General features: G+C 40.0%; 1 protein-coding gene across 1 annotated transcript; it reads right to left on the bottom strand.

Annotated features, from left to right (window-relative positions):
- Positions 1-1,095: 1,095 nt before the first annotated feature.
- Positions 1,096-6,050, bottom strand: LOC104452755 (beta-xylosidase/alpha-L-arabinofuranosidase 2). Its single transcript, XM_010067229.3, has 7 exons — positions 5,443-6,050; positions 3,421-3,708; positions 3,136-3,305; positions 2,951-3,048; positions 2,494-2,844; positions 1,979-2,389; positions 1,096-1,890 (listed from the first exon to the last, which is right to left on the bottom strand). Exons 1-7 carry the CDS (start codon positions 5,881-5,883, stop codon positions 1,280-1,282), a joined length of 2,370 nt encoding a protein of 789 aa, XP_010065531.2. The 5' UTR covers positions 5,884-6,050; the 3' UTR covers positions 1,096-1,279.
- Positions 6,051-24,453: the final 18,403 nt, after the last annotated feature.

Here is a 24,453-nt window from a genome sequence, read left to right as displayed (position 1 = left end):
TGAGTAATTAGAACCAGAGTGTTTTTGGTCCCTTTGGAATCTATCACAGTTTATTAACAAAGTTCTCCAACATGTTAAATTAACTCTTATCAAATTTTTTAAACGTCAATTTGAATGATTACTAACTTTTCTCTGATTAAATTACCATGTGATTTTAGTTCATCGAATTATATTTGAGTTACATATCAACATTCTTTTTCTTTTTTCTTGTTTTGGCACTTCAATTATTAACTTCTATAGCAATTCACCACTATCTATCCGCAAAGCTTACCAATTGTTTAGATTACTAAATTTTATACGAAATTACTAATCATTAATTGAGTGATACAACAACTCTTGTCCGATTGAGTTACTAGATATTTTTACTTATCACTCTTGTTTGAGTCAATTACCAACATTACTTAGTATCCTCGAAATTTTGATTAGCTTACAAGCAATGTATAGCTATTAACTTAATTTTAGGATGCATTTTTTTGTAAGAAATTTGCAATTTAATTTTTTTCTATAAATATGATCATTTGTGCTATTTATAACAATGATTGAAAGAAAAATAATTTCATTATTTACAAAATTACTCTAGTATGAAATGTTATCAATAAGGAATTTTTTTTTTCCATCAACTAATTTTTCTAAATGATATAACCAATCACATGTAAGAAAATATTTTTCAATTTATTTATTTTCCACAAAATAAACGAATAGTAATTTATCAGTTTTACTTCAGTTGGGAGCTATAACTCATTTGAACCCAACAACTCTTATTTGAGTCATCTATCAAAATTTATCTAGTCAATTCCAAATTACCAAATTCTGTAATAATTTATCATTATTTATTTGAATAACTTATCAACGTGTTAAAATTATTAGTTCTTATATGGCATTACCAACTTAATTTGAATAATATTACCTATTATTCTTAAATTAAGTTACAAGCTAATTTTAGCTTATCGATTAGTACTTTAATAGACAGTACGCTGCGCAAATAAATAATGTAAGTAATCAAAATATCTTGTAATCTTGATACAACCAAATAAAATTAATACTTTTACAAAAGTATTGATAAATATAAGCATCAATCATGATTTTACCATCAGCTTTTGTAATAAGTATTGGTATGTTGTATTTACTTATTGTCACTGAAGTAAATTAAAAACAAAGTTAGTTGCTACATAATAGTCATAACTTCAATTTGCTTTTGAACAATTTGGCTACATGAGGATCGGTTGAGAGGGAGTTCTTGCCAACATCTCTCAAACTTTTATCGCTTTGATTTCTTCATTCAGAAATGTCTCGGCGGGCTGAGGGAGAGCCCGGACGATCCAATCTGCACGCTCAACGCATGCTTCAAGTCACCGACGTGGAGGATGTGCGTCCCTAGGGCGACCTTCCGGCAGCCGAGCTCGTCGACCACGCCGAGGTCCTTGCAAACGTCGACCTTGAACTGCACTTGCGCCTCACTTTGTGAGGCCAAGAACACCTTCTCAAAGCCCAGCAGGTGCTTCCGAGGCGCCCTGTGCACCGATGGAGGGCTGCTGAACAAGAACACCGTGTGGCTCCCGCTGAACCTTCCCACGTTCTTGACGTTCAGATGTACGTCTAGGGCCAGATTCGAGCACATCTCGCTGGTGGCTTCCAATGATTCGCATGCCGATGAGCGGCAAACGTGGCCCTCCTCTAAGGGCACGGACACGAGCTGCGGCACTTGGACTAGAGTGTGGCTGAAGTTGGAGTAGCTCAGCCCGTCCCCGAACAAGTACACGGTAGGGCCAGTGTAGAAGCGGTACGTCCTGCCGGGGTAGCCCGTTGCTGGGTCGGGCCTCATGTTCATGTTTGTCATCGGGACGGCATCCGCGTATGACTGCGGATACCATGTCATTGGCAGTCTTCCACCTGATTCAAGTTAAAGTTGGCGACTCAGTGAATCAGAATTTGAATAAGGGATTACAAAAATTCGAAGTGGCCAAAGACTGAATCTTACTAGGATTATGGTCACCGAAAATCACGTCCGCCATTGCAGCGCCGCCGGCTTCGCCGGGATAGCCGACCCACAAAATGCTCGTGATCTTGTCATTATCCTTCGCGAATGATACATCCATCCCTCCCCCTGACATGATCACAAGGATCACAGGTCCCTTTGACACGTTCGCCACTTCGGAGACCAAGAGCGACTGCTGGCCTGGGAGGTTGAGGTCGACCCGGTCCAACTTCTCCTTCTCGATCGACTGGTCGGCACCCATTACAAGCACTGTCGCATCTGCTGAAACTGCAGCCTTCTTCGCGTCATCTGTCTGGGCCATGCCACACGCTACGTCTGCACAGCCAGCCACGTACGTTGTCGAAACGACGGCTGCTAGGCCTTGCAAAGGCGTCACATATTTGCAAGGAGTGCCTGCAAGGGAAGTAGGAGTTCTAATTAAGGTATTTTCCGTGACGGGTACTAATAATGAAGCTGATCCAACGTCGTGCAGTCTATTGCATAAATTCTTTGATCACCTTCATAGTTCCCGATCATGGTCTTCATGACATTGGCATTTGGTCCGATCACCGCCAAGGACTTTATGGCGGTTGAGGACAAGGGCAATGATCCTGCCGTGTTCTTAAGCAACACAATCCCTTGCCTTGCAGCTTCGCGGGCCAGCTCCTGGTTGCTCGGTGTGCACACATCATCCGGGCCGAGCTTTCCATACAACTGCTTCCTTGGATCGCCATCAAAGAAGCCCAGCCTCATCAGCGTGGCAAAATTATTAGAGATGGCCTTATCAATCGCAGATTCATTCAACAATCCGCCTTTCACGGCGGCTTCAGTGTGTTGGCCAAGGAAAGTTCCACAGTCAAGATCCAACCCTGTCGAAAAAGGGAATTACGGTCATCAAAGAAGAAGCATTTCACGGCGAATTCTCAAACGCCTTCATCGCAATCAATCAAAGTACAGTATGAAATTTTCATCTACCTGCCAAAATGGCCTTAGCTGCAGCCTCTTCTGGTGTTTTAGTATAGTGCTGGCTATTATAGAACACGTCCACTGAATCGCAATCCGAAACTATGTATCTGCATTAACCGATCCTTTTGCATAAATAACAACGCAATAATTGATCAAAAGTATCTAATAGCAATGCACGAGCAATGGAGTGTTACCCATTCAATTTCCATTTTCCTCGGACAATCCCGGCAAGAAGGTCCGGGTCTGCGCACGTTGGCTTACCATTAACCTGGTTGTAGGAGCACATCACGCTTGCGACATTGCCATCGAGGACACAGCTCTTGAACGGCGGTTGAAAAGTATCATCTAAATCTTGTTGGGTTACCTGATCAGTCCAACACAAGTGACACAGGAGATTAACTTGAGATGGTCATGCATATAACTGCTCAATAAATCAAATCGAATAAAAACGAAAGAGAAGTCTGCAAATTGTTATTTACCACAGCGTTGAAGTGGAATCGATCGACACCTTTCCAGTTATCGATGTCATACGCAGTATAATGTTTGCAACACGCAGCGACCTTAAGCCGGTTCCCGTTTCCATCATCGCTCTGTTGTAGGCCTCGGACATAACCCGACGCATACTTGCTCGAGAGTAACGGGTCTTCCCCCGGCGTCTCCTGGCCCCGCCCCCATCTTGGGTCTCTGAATATGTTGACATTCGGGGACCAAAACGTTAATCCGGCTAACCCCACATTGTGCATCGCCCGGGCTTCTGTCGAAACCACCTGCTTCAGCAAAGCTATTGCATAATTCGTCCACTCTTCTCCATATTATTCCGCAGAGCTTTAGAATGTTTAATTTTTTGACCTAGTCAGAACGAGAAACTAATTCGTTTTCGGACTAGAAACATGACGACAATCAGCAAGATAGTATGAATTCTAAGGGTATTGGAATCAAATAATCCTAAACTTAGGTATTGCAGAAGTAGAAGTCAAGGAGCAGATCATGTATATTCAGATGATCACTTGGAAAAGATTCAGATGCGTTTCTTTTTCCCCCATTTCGCGAAAACTTAAGTTTGCTCAACTCGTGATTTTCCTGTATTTTTTGGTCACTAGTCCCATCTATCCTTTCTTCCCGATATATTCGAACCTCCGGCCGAGTCATCTAAATACTTCTCCCTTATAAAAAGCTCTCTGTTTCCAGCACTTAACAATTGAGATTGGTCCCCCTCATTGAGTGCAAAGGAAGGAACTCACTTTGTGCAATGACGCGGCAATGTTCATGACACCACCCTTTTGCCAGCTCCAGTAATTATCATCTCATCCAACCGACAAACACGAACCAAACAGATCCAAATGACGGTGATACTAGTAGAAGCACAGACCCTTCTCTACTGTCCTTTTCTTCTCGATGTATGCAAGATTTCCACACGCAGTAACCTTACACATGATCAAAGCCTACTATTCTTGTGTCCACATCACATGTTTTTCCACAATGGTACAGACAACCCAGTGGAAGGTTTGATGATGTTTTCGTCAAACTTGGCTGTGGGAACAAGCCAAGCGTGGATAGACTTTAGCCTGGTGCCTACAAAGTCAGGGTCAGTCAGCTCTCTCTATTTTTTTCTTTTAGGGGGGTTGCACTTACTGCAGTTCATATGGTGTACAGCTAAAAAGGTGGCACCAACTGATGCCAGCGTGGTTGAGGATCCAACCATAAGATCTTCTTCCCCTCCAGCACCTAACGCTTCTCCTCCTCCCAATTTCATAGTACTTTTCATGACCAATTTCACCATTGCAGTTTCACCTCAAAAAAAGCAAGTTTTCATTTTCCCTAGCATCAAGAATCTCACAGCAAATTTTTACCAAAAAAAAAAAGAATCTCACAGCAAAGAGCCGGGAGATCATCTGCAGCAATGTGCATTTGTACTTCTCGATCTTGTAGTTTGTGGGTTTGGATTCAAATCAAATAGTGGATGAAGAAACGAACCTACGCGTATATCGGGGCTTATTTAATGGCGCATTGAGAGAGTACAGATATAGAATGGCAATCAAGATGCAACAGTACAAGCTAGGACGTCGGTAGCGACTATCAACGGGAATAAACTGGATATCAGGAACAGTAGCCGTCGACGCAGGAAATTAGATTGAAGGACGGACATGAAAAGATTTCACAGAATCTTGAAAAGGCGGAAAAATCTACTTTTACATGAAAATTCATATGTCACGGTGTAAAGTAACTAAATTCACTTAACGCATTGTATCTACCGATTCGAGTGACGGTGGCCGGTGGTCCCCGCCAGCCGTTCTGATGGCCGTAGTTGCTTCGCAACATGAACTTTCTTATCACGATGGATAAAAGTTTCGAGCTTTTTTCTATCATATCATCGTGCATGATGCGGCCGACTACGACGCGCGGACGCCAATACAATATCTAAATCCGCACGCGAAAGTCAAAAACAGAGAAGCGCAAGAAAGAGGAAGAGTGAGAGAGTGATATGATGGTAACTCGCTAACCTTCCCGATGGTCTCGAACAGGGTGGCATTGAACGACGCCGCCGTCAGGATCACCTGGGGGAAGCTGGTCGCCCCCGGGACGAGGCTCGAGAACTTGGTCCCGGGCCCGAGGTATGACACCCCGTGCAGCGCCTCCGACCACCACTCGTACTTGGGGATCCCCAGGCGGTCCACATTGCCGGCGTTGTTCACAAGGAACCCGACCTTCTCCTGCAGGGTGAGCCGCTGCACCAGGTCCGCCACCCGCGCCTCGACTCCCAACGACGTGTTGCAGAACCCGAAGCCGGCGAGGCTCGGGTCGCTGTCCACGTCGCAGGCGAAGACCGGCTTGGACGTCTGGCCCGCGACGAGCCGGACGGCGCATGAGAAGAACGCGTGAATGCAGCAGAGGCAGAGCAAAACAGAGGACACCTTCGGCGCTCTGTTCTGGGCAGGGGTCATCTTGGGAAGGTGCGCGACCTCCGGAGAGCAACTCTCTGAACAAATGCAATGTCTTGCGACATGGAGGAGAGACGAGCGATACTTGGGTTATATAAGGCGGGACGCGGTGTTGAACAGGGGTGAGGCGTTTGTTTTGTAGCAGCCCGTGAATGCTGACGGGCTATCGGACGAGGAAGCAGAGGAAGAAAAACGAGGCCGCAATGAATGAGGCGCTGGCTATAGAGGATGCCATCGGGGAGAATCTACTGCATCCACAGATTGGATTAGGCACAGGACGAGCCGTGATTGGGTTCTCTCTCTCTCTCTCTCTCTCCTCGATAAACCAAAGGGCCCCGCTTTCTTTGTTTGGATGCTACTTCCGACTTGTTCGCATACGTAGAGAGAGAAGGAAAAGGAAAGGAAGGGTTGGGGGGAGAAAATATTAGGTACGTCTCATGCTCCAGCTGGCAAATAAGAAGGCGGTGGGAGCGCGACACGTGTCCTCGTGGGACCCACGTTCTGCAGAGAAAAAGAGGCGCCAATTCGAAAAAATTTCAGTCTCGGTTTTCTTTCTTCGCGCCACTCTCTCTCTCTACCCTCGCTCTCTTTGTCCGAGGGTGGGGTGCTGAAATATTTGACATTTTGACTAGGTAAAAAATAAGGTGGCGGGACCCACTTGGAAAAAGACAAAATGAGATTTGAAAATCAACAAAAGAAAGTACGAGGGGGCTCTGCTTTCTTGTTTTCATGCTACTGCCTACTTGTCTGTCTGAATATGCATCGACAGAGAGAGATAGCAGCCTATGCAGCCAGCATTCGGAAGAAAAGCCACTTCCATGAAAGGCTCACCGGGCGATGCGATTGTTGCGATTGGCAATGAAACATGACCATCGACTAAGGGTGCGTTTGGAATCGCTTTGCAAGGGACTTTGGGCTTCTAAAGACACTTGGGCTAAAGCTAGGGTGTTTGGAAACAATCTTGGAATTTCCATTAGGCCAAAGGCGGGCCTTCCCAAGGTGAAAGCCCAAGGCAGGTGAAGGGGTGCCTTGGGCTTTCAGCCTTCTCGCATCAAGTGACATTTGTTTACTTTTTTTATTTTCTTCCGAAAATATCCTCGCCTACTCTTATTTTTCCGGTTTTGCCCTTGTTGTTGTCTTGTTCATCTTCTTCTCCGTGAAGGCCGACGACGTGCTCCTCGAAGCTGTGAGTGAGTGGCCGCCGACGGCTCGGCATGGTTGCGGTGGCCCAGGCGACCGTCGCCGGGGAGTGGTGCGACCGCCGCCCCGTGCGGGTCGCGGCGATCGCCGTGGGTCGCGGCGAGGTTTGGGTCGCCGACCTTGCCGCGACCCGGATCCGAGGGCGGCAAGGTTCTCCCGCGACCTCGCCGCCCCGCATCTTGGTCACGGCGGTTGCCGGAGGTCGCGCGACCTCGCCGCGACCCGTGATCCGGGCGGCGCGGTCGCGTGACCCCGCCGCGACCCGGATCCGGGGGCCGCAAGGTCGCGGGGACCTCGCCGCCCCGGAGACTGGTCGCGGCGGGGTCGCCCGACGTCCGAGACCCTCGCCGATGGTTTCGGTGGTCGCCCGACGTCCGCGACCCTGCGTGATGGTCTTCGGTGGTCGCCCGACGTCCCGGCGACCCTCGCCGGTGGTCTTCAATGGTCGCCGACGTCCGGCGACCCTCGCCGGTGGTCTTCGCTGACGTCCGGCGGCCACTTGCCCTTCCCGGCCATCCGCCCTTCCAGTCAATTTTTTATTTATTTTTCTTTTGATAATTTTTTTTATCACCAAAGCAATTTGCAAATATAATTTCTCCAAACACCATTTTGCTCAAAGATACTTCAAATGGGCTTTCAAACTACAATTTTACCAAACACACTTTGCATTTTGGAAAATACATTAAACTCAAAGGTCTTTGCATTTTGCTAAGGACTTTTCCCAAAAGCGTTCCCAAACGCACCCTAAGCACTTCCTCATATGAGAGGGAAAATAACTTGAATGGAGGATATTAGGACTTGTTAGAAAGGAAATGACAGGAAACAACTTTAGCTTAAATAATGCACTTGGGCGTGCATCAGGTGCAATGTGAGTGCGCTCGACGCACTTCAAGATCGACTAGCATTGATACCAAGTTAAATGTAAGAATATAAAAAAAATTAAATTGGGCAAAATGTATATATATTTCAATATGCCATGATAAAGCACATCAACTTATTTCTAGGTTTTATGAAAGACTATCGAACGTTACATATATCAATCAAGATATGCATAAGATATTACACGATCTTAATAGATACAAAAAAATAACAGAAGTATTCTAATTATCTCTAATATAGGAAAATATTTTACAGAATTATCCTAATCATCTCTAATAGGAAATGTTCTATCATGCAAAAATGAAGAAAACGTTAAGTTTGTAGTTTTCCATACGTACAATCAATGTGACATCCGTCTAAGGTCATAGAAAACGAAATGGTTGGTGCCTTTCGTGGACCTTATTATTTCTTCAGTACACATTGTTTATAGGGAAAATTTCAAATAAGGACCCAAAGTGCCATCATTTTCTCAAAAGAGGACATGAAGTGAAATTTGTCTCAAATAATGATTCAAAGTACCTTCATTTTTTCAAAAGAGGACCTGGAGTGGAGTCTGTCCCAAATAAGGACCCAAAGTGATCATTTAGTCTTAAAGAATGACCTCATTTGTTGGCCGGTGAATAGATGCATCTCCAATGCATATTCCGGTAGCCTGATCAGGGGTATTTTTGTTCAATTTTTTTTTTAATAATTTTTTGTTGTCTTGTTCTTTAATATATTTTTTTTTGGGTCAATGGTGGCACTGTTCATCATCTTCTTCGTCCCCTGTTTGTCTTCTTCTCAAGAACATTGGACTTGGGAAGGGCTATCAAGCGTTGGTAGTTGGTAAGGGCTTGCGAGGGTTGGACGCCCATCGCCGGCAGTAGGTGAGGGCCATTAAACCCTCGCCAAGCGTGGGTGAGGGCTTGCAAGTTGACCCTCGCCAGATCTAGCGAGGGTGACCTCGGTTGTAGTTGGTGAGGGCCGTCGAGCCCACACTACTCCCGGATCGACGACTTCTTCAGCTACCCCTTTTGCCCCTGAGGACTTTCTTGTAGGGCCTCAATTTGGTCGGCCCCCTCCCCATGGCCAATGAGGGCTTGATGGCCCTCGCCCGCTCTCAACGATGGGCTTCGAGCTCTCGCTCGCTGCTGGTGATGGGCGTCGAGCCCTCGTCGGCCCTTACTAGCGGCAGGCGCTCGCTGGCCTTTCCTCGAGTCCGGAGTTCTTGATTTGGGCAAGAAGAAGTGAACGGGGGACGAAGAAGGCGATGAAAGGGGCAACCAAAAATGAAAAAAAAAATGGATGAAAATACCCTAATCAAGCCACCATAATATACATCGGAGATGTATCTATTCACCGGCCGACGAGTGAGGTCCTTCTTTGAGACTAAATAATTACTTTGGGTCCTTATTTAAGACAAATTTCACTTCAGGTCCTCTTTTGAGAAAATGATGGCACTTTGGGTCTTTATTTGATTTTTTCCCTTTTTATATTTACTTTGTCCCCGTTTCGAGATGCCTTCGAACTCAAATAGGATGGAAAATGCACGCAAGAAAATGGTGCAAAAGGAAAAGGTGAACTTCTTTATTGACTTGAGTGTTAAATTAAGAAGAACAAGCGTTTTCCTCACTCAATGTTGACATGAGAAATTCATTTTTCCTTCTTCTTTTTTAAATGGAGAATCGTGCAAGCATCAATTGGGTTCAACCCTTAAAGTCCGTCAAAAGCTCAAAATCGAGATGCCTTAAAGATTAGCAAGCGCGAGATTGCTAAGCCAATTATGCTATGCAATGCGAAGAACTCCCAAAGGTGACTGTAGTGGACAATTATATTAAAAAAAGTTCTTAATTCATTGTACAAGAGTCAATTTAATCTTAAATTTTTAATTTGATCAATTTAGTCCTAAATTTTTAACACTTTACCAAAGTAGTCCTTCCCGCCAATTTCGGCTAGCAATCATTGATGTTAATGCTAATGATCCTATAAAACACGATTACCATTAATGTGGATAATTTTTGCAATTTTTTTTTTAAAAAATCTGAATTGTTTTCTATTTTTCAATTTTCTTCTTTTTCAAAAATGCAAAAATTATCCACATCAGTGTAGGTCGTGCCAAATAGATCATGTCATGTAGGATGACCAACGTCTACATTAGTAATTTTTAGCCAAAAATGGCCAGAATGACTATATTGATAAATCGTCAAAAGGTATAGGACTAATTTGACGATCTTGAAAATTTGAAACTAAATTGACATTCACATAATGAGTTTCAGATTTCTTTGATAATTTTTCCACGACTAGCTTGCATTAGATAATCTTAGTTGGGTCCCGAGCAAAGGTAATGAGCACCAAATAATCCGATCGATGCTCTGATTATTTCGTGTCGGGTGGATCGCTCATAATACTTGACTATAAAATCAGCAATTGCATGAGCTGATGTCGGTAGAAAAAGGTACACAACCCCTTTGCACTTATCTCTTCTTTTCTCTTTTCGTCTTCATTCGAGATAATGGGGCAAAAGCATGTGGCCATCGCTAACAACAAATCTGAAAATTCTATGAATAAGATTGTCAAGTTATTAGCATTAACTTCAAATCATACAGGAAAACAGAAGTGATATGGATGAGGTGCGACTAAACCGAGATTTGATTTACCCTATTGATACTTCGTGACAAAAATAATCAATATACCTTGCTATAGGTTCAAGTTCCTAAGACTTAATAATGATTACAGCAAATTCCAATCACTAGGACAGTTCAGTCATGCGGACTCAAAATGTCGACATATCATTTTCCTCATATCAAAATTGGGAGCAATTCTAGTCTAGTTATAGATTTGACAGTTTGAACTCTCTTAATCTAATTCTAGATCTAGGAGCTATCTTCTCCCTAACAAAATCTGGGAGCTTAATAAATATGTTTTCTGAGATTCGATACTCTTGTGCTCTGTCCGCATATTTGACGTTTTGACTATGTAAAAATATAAGGTAGCGGGGCTTATGCGGCTAGTATCTAAAGAAAAGCCATCTCTATGAAAGGCTCGACTGGGGGATGTGACTATTGTGATTGGCATTGAAACATGACCATTATGGAATGAACTTGACTAAGCACTTCCTCATATGGGAGGGAAAACAACTTAACTGGAGGATATTAGGACTTATTAGAAAAAAAATGACAGGAAACAATTTTAGCTTAAAAAATGCACTTGGGTGTGCACCGAGTGTGATGAAAGTGCACCTAACACACTTCAAGATCGTCTAGCATTGGTACCAAGTTAAATGTAAGAATACAGAAAATATAAATTGGAAAAAATGTATATATATTTCAGTATATCATAATAAAGTACATCAACTTATTTATAGATTTTATGAAAGGTTATCAAATATGACATATATCAATAAAGATATGTATAAGATATTGCATGATGTTAAAAGATACATAAATCTAACAAATGTATTCTAATTATCTCTAATATAGGAAAATATCTTAAAGAGTTATCTCAATTATCTCTAACAGGAAAGATTCTATCATGCAGAAATGAAGAAAATGTTAAGTTTGTAGTATTCCATGCATACAATCAATGCGACATCAGTCGAGGTCATAGAAAACGAAATGGATGGTGCCTTTCGTGGACCCTATTATTTCTTCAGTACACCTCTTGTTTATATTTACTTTGTCCCCGTTTCGAGATGCCTTCGAACTCAAATAGGATGGAAAATGCACTCAAGAAAATGGTGCAAAAAGAAAAGGTGAACTTCTTTATTGACTTGAGTGTTAAATTAAGAAGAACAAGCGTTTCCTCACTCAATGTTGACATGAGAAATTCATTTTTCCTTTTTTTTTTTTTTTTTTTAATAAAATGGAAAATCGCGCAAGCATCGATTGGGTTCAACCCTAAAAGTCCGTCAAAAGCTCAAAATCGAGATGCCTTAAAGATTAGCAAGCGCGAGATTGCTAAGCCAATTATGCTATGCGATGCGAAGAACTCCCGAGGTGACTGTAGTGGATAATTATATTTAAAAAAAAATTCTTAATTCATTGTGAAAGAGTCAATATAATCTTAAACTTTTTAATTTGATCAATTTAGTCCTAAATTTTTAATGCTTTACCAAAGTAGTCCTTCCCGCCAATTTCAGCTAGCAATCATTGATGTTTATGCTAACCATCCTATAAAACACGATTACCATTAATGTGGATAAGTTTTGCAATTTTTAAAAAAATTTCTGAATTTTTTTCTATTTTGCAATTTTCTTCTTTTTCAAAAATGCAAAAATTGTCCACATTAGCGTACATATAGGTCATGTCATGTAGGATGGCTAACGTCTACATTAGCAATTTTAGCCAAAAATGGCCGGAATGACTATATTGACAAATCATCAAAATGTATATGACTAATTTAACGATCTTGAAAATTTGAAATTGAATTGACATTCACATAATGAGTTTCAGATTTTTTTGATAATTTTTCCACAACTAGCTTGCATCAGATAATCTCAGTTGGGTCCCAAGCAAAGGTAATGAGCACCAAATAATCCGATCGATGCTCTGATTATTTCGTGTCGGGTGGGTCGCTCATAATACTTGACTATAAAATCAGCAATTGCATGAGCTGATGTCGATAAAAAAGGCACACAACCCCTTTGCATTTATCTCTTCTTTTCTCTTTTCGTCTTCATTCGAGATAATGGGACAAAAGCATGTGGCCATCGCTAACAACAAATCCGACAATTCTATGTATAAGATTGTCAAGTTATAAGCACTAACTTCAAATCATACAGGAAAACAGAAGCGATATGGATGAGGCGCGACTAAACCGAGATTTGATTTACCCTATTGATACTTTGTGACAAAAATAATCAATATACCTTGCTATAGGTCAAGTTCCTAAGACTTAATAATGATTACAGCAAATTCCAGTCGCTAGGATGGTTCAGTCATGCAGACCCAAAATGTCGAGATATCATTTTCTCAATGATCAAAATTGGGAGCAGTTCTAGTCTAGTTATAGATTTGAGAGGTTGAACTCTCTTAATCTAGTTCTAGATTTAGGAGCTATCTTCTCCCAATCAAAATCTAAGGGTTTAATAAATATGTTTTTGTGGATTCGATACTCTTGTGCTCTATCCATATATTAGTCCTGCACCTCCATGATATTATTCACCTATTTGAAACCAAATTTTCTCCTGCAAAAAGAAAATTTTAAAAATAAAATATTGACTTTGTGACAAAGATTATTGAAAAGTCAATAGACCTTGTTGTAGGTTCAAAGTTCTTAGGACGCAGTAATGATTGTGGCAAAGTTCTTTTGCTAGAATGGTTCAGGCCATGCCGACTTGAAATGTTGATAAAGTAACATTCTCTCAATGGTTGATACCATCAAACATCTCAAAATGATATGCTCATGCCACATTTATTCCAAAGTAATTTTCGTATCATCAAAACTCCGATCCGGTGCACTTATGTCACATTTATCCAAAATTAATTTTTGCATCATCAAGGCTTCTAATTGATACATCCATGCCACATTTGCCACCAATTAATTTTTGTGTTATAAAAATCCCATATTAGTACGTCCATGCCATATTTACCTTACAATAAATTTCATGTCACAAAAAAAAAAAAAAAAAATCCCAAGTTACCAAAGTCTTCGATTGGGAAATCTCTAATATCTCTAATTTTGGTGATATGAGATTTTTGATGGCATAAAATTAATTTAGAATAAATGTGACATGGGTGTATCGATTTGGAATTTTTTATGACGCAAAATTTAATTTGATGCAAGTGTGGTATGAGAGTAATCTTTTGAAATTTTTGTGACACAAGAATTCATTTGGGTAAATTCGGACGAGCTACCATATTGAGATTTTTTATCGTATTAAATTTGTTACGAAAAAATGCCCAAAATTTGTTCCAACATGGATGGGGGAAAAATGCCCAAAGATGCACCAATCAAAAAAAAAAAAAAAAAAAAAAAAAAAAAAAGCATAAATAGTAAATGATGAAAGCAAAACTGAAATTGCACAAGACACAAGATATACGTGGAAAACTTAAAACATGAAAAATTACGGAGAGAGAGAGGTTTCACTATCTTCAACAACGAGTATGAGTATGAGAGTACAGTTCAAAAGCTTTAAAAATCACTTGGTGAGCCATTAGATTTAAAGATCCAATGAGAAAATAGGAAAAACAAAAGAAGGGAAATAATATGAGGGCTAGGGTTTGAGATGTGTTGTTAAACATATTCATTTTGGGCGTGCATGTTTATGTTTTTTTTTTTTTTGTTTATGAACAAAAATTTTGTTTTTTTGTTCCTGGAACAAAAAAAAAAAAAAACAGAAACGTGTTTGTTTGCATTTTTGTTCAAAATCTGTTTTTTTTTTGTTCCCAAACAAAATTGAACGGAAATAAGAAACAAAAAAAGTTGTTTTTTTTTTTTTGTTCCGGAAACACTTCTGAATAACAAATTTTCTCTCTCCTCTCTTTTCTCTCTCCTCTCTTTTCTTCTCTTTTTTTTTCTTCTTCTTTTCTTCTTCTTTTATCTTTGGCCAGTCGCCGGCCTCGGCCATGGCCGGCGACCGGCTGTTGAGGGCCGGCGACCTCACCAGCCCCTAGTGAGGTCGAGCGTCGCTGGCCCTAGCGAGGCTCGGCCTCACCGGATCGGGACGAGGCCAAACTCGCCTAGCCAAGGCGAGGCCGAGCGCCGGTGCGAGCGAGGCTTGGCCTCGCTGGGGGCCGGCAAGCCCGTTGTGGCTGGGTGAGGCTGCCGGCCCCCATCGGTCGGTCATGGCCTCGGCATGGCCGGCGATTGGACAAAAGAAGAAAAAAAGGAAAAATAAAATAAAAATATTAAAAAATTAAAAGAAACAAAAAAAGAATATAAATTTACCAAACGTGTTTCTATTCATTTTTTATTCCTGGAACAAGTTTACCAAATGAATCTTTCTAGTCAAAAATTGTTCATTGGAACTGTTCCCCAAAACAATTTTTGAACAGAAACACAAACAAATGGACCCTTTAGTCTCCCTTAAAATAAAAAATAAAAACTTAAAACAAAGGTGCATAGTCTAAAATACTCTTATCTCTAATTTGAAAGTCAAAACCCAAATATTGGATTTGATCCAATTAAGGGCACTAACCAAATCATTTATCATAAACTAGATCGGTATAATTGATGGCATTAATACAGAACTATTGTTATCCTTACTTCATGATAGGATCGTTCCAACTCCATTGTCAGCGATTTTTCCCTTCTTTTCCGAAGCATGAAATCTTATCATGTAATGCACAATTGATCAAGACAATTGAGTATGCATATCCAATGTTTTACTTATAATACTTTGGGGTAATGCCGATAAAATTCACAAACTAGTACCTTCATGGTTTATTTACCCAAACTAATTTTCGTCTGACAAAAAATCTCAACATATGTACCCCTTACTCAAATCTATCCTGCATCGGCATTCTGCTTGATATTACGTCAAAATAAATACATGTCAACACACGTGATTTCCACGTCAAATCCGTTATTCTCCATGTCCAATCCATCTTGCAGTCATTTGTTAGATGCATACGCATATTAATGAGTTATTAAATGGAATATTAACGAGTGGTAGATTTGGGTTGATTGGGAATTTTTTGTAAGATGACAATTAATTTATGAATAACCAGTTTGAGGATTTTAATGATATGAAATCTAATCCTCAATAAGGGTGGAACTAATTTGGATTAGATTCTATATGGCTAATCTCCACGAAGTAGTTTCTCAAGCCGGTTCCAACAACTCCTCCCAATTTTGAACATTGGTAAAATGCTATTTTTATGGCATTTTGGGTCCGCATGGCTGAACGTTCTAGCAATGCGACTTTGCCACGATCATTATAGAGTCCGAGGAACTTTGGACCTATAGCAAAGTATATTGATTATCTTTGCCGTTAAGTATTAATGCTGTTAATCAAATCTAGATTTAGTCACGCCTCATCCATATCGTTTCTATTTCCTTGTATGATCCATTATTTCAAATGAACACCAAAAGAAAAAAAGGAGATGAAGCGTAAAGAAAATTGAACTGGGTTATGGCCCTTCCATATGACATCGACATTCATTCATGCAACAATTGATTTTGAAATGCAAGAATATATGAGCAACCCACATGATACGAAATGATTAGACTATCGATTGGGTTATTCGGTGCTCAATGCCTTCATTTAGGAGTCCAACGAAATTACACGATGCGAGGGTCGTCACAATCACCTTTGGAGTTCTTCTCGCCGCATGGCATGATCGACTTAGCAATCTAGCGTGCTTGCTTATCTTTCACGGCATCTTGAGTTCGAGTTTTGATTGACTTCTAGTGTTAAGCCCAATCTACGCTTAGGGCGGGTTTGGTAACGCTTCTGTTCTCGAGAACAATTTTTGATAAAAAATAATTTATTTTTTATTTTGTTCCCAAGAACAATTTCTAAATATTTTAAACCGTTTGAATAACTGTTCAAAATTTCAATTTCCAAATAGAATTGTGTTTTACACCGTTCTTAAAACTTCTACTCAAATCATTTTCTTTTAATTTTTAAATAATTTTATTACTATTTTTTCCTTCTTTCTTTTTTTTTTGTTTCCTTTCTCATCTTCTTCTTCAAGGGTTGCCATTCGCCGGCCTTGGGATGACCGGCGACCGGCTAAATGAGAGCGGCGACCTCACCGGCGACGCCCTCACCGAAGCGTCGCCAACCCTCATCGGGGTTGTGCGTAGTTTGGCCAAGCCTCACGGGTAGCTGGGCAAAGCTCGGCTGAGCCTTGTTGGTGGCTGGGAGAGGCTTGGGTGATGCCCACCTGGCCACCGGCAAGGTTCAACTGCGCTAGATCTAGCGAGGCCAAGCCTCACTGGAGGTTGGGCGAGCTTCTGGTGAGCTTGTCGAAATTTGCTAAACTAGTCACTGGCAACTAGCGGTAGTGGGCGGCAATGACATCGGTTGAAGAAGAGAAGAGAGGGAAGAAGAACAAGAAGAAAGAAGAGAAAAGAGAAAAAAAAAAAAACAAAAAACAGGTTGGCTTGATTCTGAAATTGTTCTTTGGAACAAATAATCAACTTTTTTTTTTTTACTTTTTTATTTTGTTCCAAATGTATTTTCGAAAACAAAAAAAAATATATAAATTTGTTCTCGAAAATAAAAGTTTTACCAAACGAATTTTTATTCTACATCTTCTCCCACAAAGAAAAAGAAAATAGAAATTGTTACCGTTTGGCAAATTACCAAATAGAGCCTTAAAAGATTCTTTATATCTTAAAAATAAATAAATAAGGGAAATGAATTTCTGACGTCAACATTGAGTGAAGAAGACGCTAGCTCTTATTGACTTAACACCCAACTCAAGAAAGAAGTTCATTTTTTTTTTTGGCACCATTTTCTTGGGTGCACTTTTGTCCCATATGATTTTTTTTTCTTTCGGGTCTGTGCCTATTTGAGTTCGAAGGCATCTCGTAATGGCGACAAACTAAATACAAACAAGATTTGTATTGAAGAAATAATAGGGTCCACCAAAGGCACCAACCATTTCGTTTTCTATAAGCTCGACTTCTGTCGCATTGATTCTACGTATGGGATACTACGAATTAACATTTTCTTCATTTTTGCATGATAGAATCATTCCGACTTCATTGTCGGCTCATGATCTTTCCCGTTTCTTTAAAAGTATAATATGCTGTGATGTAATGTACAACGTTATCTCGAGAATTGGGCATGCATATCAAAATGTTATATTTATAATCCTAAAGTCCCAAACTAGTACCCCATGACATATTTACTCCCACACTAATTTTTATATCATAAATAATACCAAATGGATACCCCAACCCTAATCCATCCTCTATCTTCATTTCGTCTGATATTTCATTAAAATACGTACGTGTTGACACATGTGAATTTTTCACGTCTAATTTGTCATTCTCGACATTAAGTCCTTCTTGCGTACGTGTTGAGAATGGTAGATTATGGGTCATGGGTATTAGTTTTGTTTTTTTGTGAGAGAAAAATTAGTGAGATATTGGATGGAATGTTGAGAATGGTAGATATGGGTCATGGGTATTAGTTTTGCTTTTTGTGAGAGAAAAATTAGTTTGGGGATAAATATATCATGGGATACCAATTTGGGACATTTAATTTTATTAACCCCAATTCCTAATAACAGTGGAACTATTTTGGATTAGATTGGGTATGGTTAATCTTCATGAAGTAGTTCCAAGAGCCAGTTCCAACAACTCCCAATTTTGATCATCGTAAAAAGAGTTAGGGCCCGTTTGGTTCGGCTTTTGGGAAATGCATTTGCCAAAATACAAATACCTTTGGGTGAATGAGGTTTTCGAAATGCAAATATCGTTTGGTAAAATTTGTATTGAGATACAACTTTGGCCAAAATATCGTTTGGTAAAATTTGCATTTGTAAATGACTTTTATTAAATTAAAAAACAAAAAAAATTATATTTTCTTTTTTGAAGTCCAGCCACCTGGGTCGCGTAACCTCAGGCGATTGTCGCTGGGGTCGCGCTGGTGGCCGGATGGCCAGATCTAGCCGCCTGGGTCACGCGACCTCAGCCGACCGTTGCCTGGGGTCGCGCAACCCAGGCGACCAGGCGACAGCCGCGCACAACCTAGGCGACCAGGCGCCTGGGGTCGCCCAACCCCAGCAACCATCGCCTAGGGTCGCGCGATCCAAGCGGCCAATACTTGGGAAGCGAGATCCGGACGTTGCCTGAGGTCCGGCAACGGTCGCCGAAGTCGGCCGACCCTCAGGCGGCAGTCATCGGCGTGTGCCATCCCTTCGTCGGTGTTCGTCGGCCTCTGATCAGCAACTTGGAGAGGTTGGAGAAGATGAATAGTAACCGAGCTACTTGCATTCCCAAAATACAACTTCCCAAAGCATCTCAACCCTTGCATTCAGCTAAAGCCCCTTAGAGCCACTTGGAGATGCAATTGCATCTCGCCAAAGCCACCCAAAAAATGAACCAAACGCGTTTGCATTTGGCCAAGGGACTTTAGAGTCCCAAAGGGCTTTCTAAATGCCCAACCAAATAGGGCCATACTCTTACAGTTGTTGAAGAGCTTCGTATTGAAGAATCTTCTACATTCCGTGAATGTACTATTTGTTCTAAATTTGAGAAGTGGCTTGTTGTGATGAATGAAGAGATCAAGTCTCTTCATAAGAATCAAACTTGGGATATTGTGAAATTCCCTAAAGGTAAAAGATCTGTTGGGTGCAAGTGGGTCTTCAAAAGAAGAGAGAGAATTCTAGGAGTTGAAGATGAAAGATTCAATGCATGTTCGGTAGCAAAAGTTTTTAGTTAGAAGGAGAGGATCTACTTTAATGAAGTGTTCTCTCTAGTTGTGAAACATAGTTCCATTCGTGTGTTGCTCGCATTAATAGCCCTTTATGATTTAGAACTTTAGCAACTTGATGTCAAGATTGCTTTTCTACATGGCGAGCTTGAGGAGACAATTTATATGTCTAAACCCGAGAGATTCGTTGTTGAGTCATGGCGAGCAGAGACAATCTATATGTCTTAGCCCTTTATGATCTAGAACAAGAGGTTTGATAGTTTTATATTGAGTTATGGCCACTCACGAAGTACACATGATAGTTGTGTATACTATAAGAGATTACATGCTGTTTCTTTTATTTGTTTTCTATTAAATATGGATATAACATATTAGAGATACAAAATTTGAAGAGGCAACTTAGCAAAGAATTTGATATGAAAGATCTTAGAGCTGCCAAGAAAATTCTAGGTATGGAGATTCAAAGAGACGGACAGATTGAAAATTATACCTCTCGCAAAAGAAGTATACTGAGAAAATCTTGAGCGAAATCGGTAAGTACTCCTTTAGCATCCCAATTTAGGCTTTCAACTTCTTTATCGCCTACTACTAAAGAAGAAGAAGATGAGATGTCTCAAGCTCCATATTCTAGTATTTTGCCTTATGTATGCTATGGTTTGCACTCGTCCATATATTTCCTAAGCTATTAGTGTTGTGAGCAAGTATATTGCACGTCCAAGGAAAGCTCACTGGCAAGTTGTGAAATTGATTCTTCAGTACCTATGTGAGTTTGATCTTTGATGGAGGTTGTGATATAAAACATTCGGTTGTTGACTTCGTTGATTTTGATTATGTAAGTAATCTTGACAAAAGGAGATCTTTGAAATGTTATACTTTTATACTTGGTGATTTTGTGGTTAGTTGGAGAGGAATTTTACATGATGCAATTGCTTTATCCACTATCAAAGCAGTGTATATGGCAACGACGGAAGCGGTATATGGTAACAGTAGAAGCTATAAAGGAAGCTCTTTGGTTGAAACATTTGATTATGGAACTTAAGCAAGAGGAAGCCTCCATTATTTGTTGCGAAAACCAAAATGCAAATTGTTTTGACCAAGAACGCGATGCATCACAAGAGGACAAAATATATGGACATACTGTATCACTTTGTGCATTATTAGATTGCTTAAGGTATAGTTACAATGAGAAAAGTATCTACACTGGATAATCCGACAAGTATATTGACTAAGCTAGTTCCTTTAACCAAGTTCAAGCATCGCTTGGATTTGATTGGTGTTTTAACCATTTGATTTGCTTAGGCGAAGTTGGTGGCATTTCATCCTTTGTTTCCTACACCGAGTACGCTCATGTAGGCTTAAGGGCATGCATCGTCAATTCTACTATTTTGCAGTAGCCTTGTGTGGTCACTTTTAATGGTGAGGGAGAGAGGTCCTGTGGTATTTGGCATAATACTTTTTTGGAGATTTAAAGTCAATATGGACATTTATTGAGTTTTGACTTTCGAATTAGAGATAATGGTATTTTAGACCATGCACATTTGTCTTAGGGATTTTTTGAATTGAGACTATTAAAAAAAATGTATCTAATAACACTTCTCAAATCCTAACCTTCATATTATTTCTCTTCATTTGTTTTTTTCTATATTCTCGTTGGATCTTTAGATCTGGTGGCTCGCCAAATAGTTTTTAGAACTTTTGGATTATACTCTCGTACTTGTTATTAAATATAGCAAAATCCCTCTCTCCCTATAGTTTTTCTTGTTTTGAGTTTTTCACACGTATCTTATGTTTCGTGCAATTTCAATTTTGCTTTCATCCTTTATTATTTGTGCTTTGATTGGTATCTTTGGGCATTTTTTCCGCAACAACTTCAATAGCCCCCTTTTAGCTATTGCCATTTCAAGACGCTTTCCAGCTCAAAAGAGGAATCATTGCACGCAACAAAATGTTGCAAAAAATCAACAAAAACAAAAGTAAATTTTGTTATTGAGTCGGGTGCGGAATCAAAGAAGAACAAAAATGTCATCTTCGCTCCATGTCGACGGAAGAAATCAATTTTCCTTTTTGCAAAAGCAAAAGGGAGGAAGGAAACATATGACCTCTCGGAAAAGATCCCAACCTTCACTCACGAGCAGGGAGGAAAAGAGATTCCCCACTACGACCGAGTCGGGAAAAAAGCGTGAGAGGACAGGGATGCTGTCTCGGCCATTCGTGGCTCCTCGGGCAACTCTATTGTCGTATGGAAATTGTAATTTAATTTATGTCTTTCTCATTCAGGCAGTTTCTCTATCCAGATCGATTTCAGAAAGCTTAAATGCAGATGCTTTCGATAATGATAAATACCGACTAGAGTTGATTAGGGATCATACGAACGAAGGTAAGGACTCAATTCATGATGAGAGGATAACAACGAGCTTTGCTCGTGACATGATTGACTCAAGTGGACGGTCTCTGGCCAAGAAAGAAACATGCTTCATCCGAGCTCGCTCAAATCACACCTTCGAGCTTAGCAAGTCCAACCAAAAGGAGAGCTGGTCTGTAGTATTTAACGGAAACTAATTAAGGATAAATTTGTTACAAATGTATAAATTTTTCATGATTTATATCTCTCAAACTTATATCACTTTGATTTCTTCATTCAGAAATGTCTCGGCGAAGATTGGCGTATACTTAAAAATTCCACCGCGGGCTCAGGGAGAGTCCTGACAATCAAATCCGCACGCTTAACGCATGCTTCAAGTCCCCGACGTGGGGGACGTGCGTCCTAAAGGCGACCTTCCGACAACCAATTGAGACATGTAAGCCAAGATTGCGGCCCTACTTGTAATGCACTCATCAGCGGGAGATGACCGCCCGTTCAAGAGAGGATCTTTCTTGATCGAACGACTCATCAGTTTCCTAATCAACAGCATTCTCCCGAGAAATTCTCGCAAGAAGACGAGCAAGGAACACCGCAAGCTATGCCAAACTGCAGCTAAGCCAGATTCGCAACCTTCACTCGGGAGAAGACTTTAGGCATCACTCCAGTCGATCGAGTTGTTTTGCCGAAATCCCAACCACACGCTCACCACCTGTTCGACAAACTGCCAGAAAGAAGCTGCGACTCGCTCTGCACCGCATACGTATGCGCAGATGCATATGTTGTATAGGCTGCTTCTTGGGTTTTCGCTCATGAGAGGATTTGGAGAGTATGGAGAGAGTAAAGTGGAGGCGGCGGCAGCGGCCGGGGGGAAGGAAGAAGAAAGGAGGCAGCAGGCGAGCAAATCCTATGAAGGCTAGAATAGGACAGGACTTGCAAAAGTGAAAGAATATGGGCCTGCATGTTTGTGTTTCTTCTTCTTGTTCATGAACAAATTTTCTGTTTTTTTGTTCCCAGGATCAAAAAAGAACATAAACGCGTTTATTTGCGTTTTTATTCAAAAATATTTTTTTTTTGTTTCGGGAACAAAATTAGAACAGAAATAAAAAAATAAAAAACAAGTTATTTTTTTGTCCATAAACACTTTTGTAGAACAAATTTTCTCTCTCCTTCCTTTTTTTGGTTGGTGACCTCGCCGGAGGGTCGCCCCGGCGAGGTCAAGCGTGCCGGCGGCGAGGCTCGCTCGGCCGGGCGAGCCTCGCCGGCGCGGGGTGAGGCTTGGCGAGCTCGAGCTCGCCCAGATCCGGTGAGGTCGAGCCTCGCTGGTGGCTGGGCAAGCCCAACCACCGGTGAGGCTCGGCCTCGCCGGGGCCGGCGAGCCTTGCCGTGGCTAGGTGAGGCCGTCGGCCAAAAGAAGAAAAAAAGAAAAAAGAAAGAAAAAAAGGAAAAATAAAAATATTAAAAAATTAAAAGAAACAAAAAAAGAATACAAATTTATCAAACGTATTTTTATTCACTTTTTATTCCCGGAAAAAGTTTACTAAACACGTCTTTGGTCAAAAATTGTTCCCTGGAATAGAAATAGTTTTTCTATTTATGTTCCCGAACAATTTTTTTGAATAAAAACACAAACAAACGGACCTTATGTGTCCCGACTCTTGTTCTACTTTCACTTGCACAGCGTTACATTTTTAACGCCTCAAATTTAATAAAAATTATCAACTTTAATTTGAGTAAATTTATAATTTTTCTTAGATTTAGTTAGCGATTAGTTTTAGTATTATAACTTTTATTTGAATCACTTATCATTATTTATTTGACCCTTTTGAAGTTACAATCTCTTGTTCGATAAAAAAGAAAAGTTTGGATCTTTGGACTTTACAAATTTATTCCACCTTTTTGAGTAAATAAAACCAGAGTTTTTTTTGGTTCCTTTGGAATCTATCGCAGTTTATTTGCAAAGTTCTCCAATTTGTTAAATTAACTCTTATCAAACGTCAATTTGAATAATTACTAACTATTCTTTGATTAAATTACCATGTAATTTTAGTTCATTGAATTATATTTGAGTTACATACCAACATTCTTTTTTCTTTTCTATTGTTTTGGCACTTCAATTATTAACTTTTATAGCAATTTACTACTATCTATCTGCAAAGCTTACCAATTGTTAAGATTAGTAAATTTTATACGAAATTACTAATCATTAGTTGAGTGATATAGCAACTTCTGTCAAATTGAGTTACTAACTATTTTTACTTATCTAACTCTTGTCTTGAGTCAATTACCAACATTATTCAGTACCCTCGAAATTATGATTAGCTTACAAACAATGTACAGCTATTAACTTAATTTTAGGATGCATTTGTTTTGTAAGAAATTTGCAATTTAATTTTTTTTCTATAAATATGATCATTTGTGCTATTTATAACAATGATTGAAAGAAAAATAATTTTATTATTTACAACACTACTCTAGTATGAAATGGTATCAATAAGGAAAACTTTTTCCGGTCAACTAATCTTTCTAAATGATATAATCAATCTCGTGTAAAAAAATATTTTTCAAATCATTCATTTTTCACAAAATAAACGAATAATAATTTATCACTTTTACTTCAATTATGAGCTATAACTCTTGTGAGGCCATCAACTCTTATTTGAGTCATCTACCAAAATTTATCTGGTCAATTCCAAATTACCAAATTCTATAATAATTTATCATTATTTATTTGAATCACTTATCAATGTGTTAAAATTATTAGTTCTTATATGGCATTACCACCTTAATTTGAATAGTATTACCTATTATTCTTAAATTAACT

This window comes from Eucalyptus grandis, chromosome 7 (genome assembly GCF_016545825.1).
Source record: "Eucalyptus grandis isolate ANBG69807.140 chromosome 7, ASM1654582v1, whole genome shotgun sequence".
Lineage (NCBI taxonomy): Eukaryota > Viridiplantae > Streptophyta > Magnoliopsida > Myrtales > Myrtaceae > Eucalyptus > Eucalyptus grandis.
Note: the sequence above shows the minus strand (reverse complement) of the source record. Positions and strands in the feature narration are given on the sequence as shown.

Bases quoted from the DNA above. Each gene is read 5' to 3' on its own strand.
- LOC104452755 (XM_010067229.3), bottom strand. From the start codon at position 5,883: ATGACCCCTGCCCAGAACAGAGCGCCGAAGGTGTCCTCTGTTTTGCTC. The intron at 3,709-5,442 runs GTTAGCGAGTTA...TTGCTGAAGCAG, and splicing joins TGTTCGAGACCATCGGGAAG to GTGGTTTCGACAGAAGCCCG. The intron at 1,891-1,978 runs GTAAGATTCAGT...AACTTGAATCAG, and splicing joins TTTCGGTGACCATAATCCTA to GTGGAAGACTGCCAATGACA.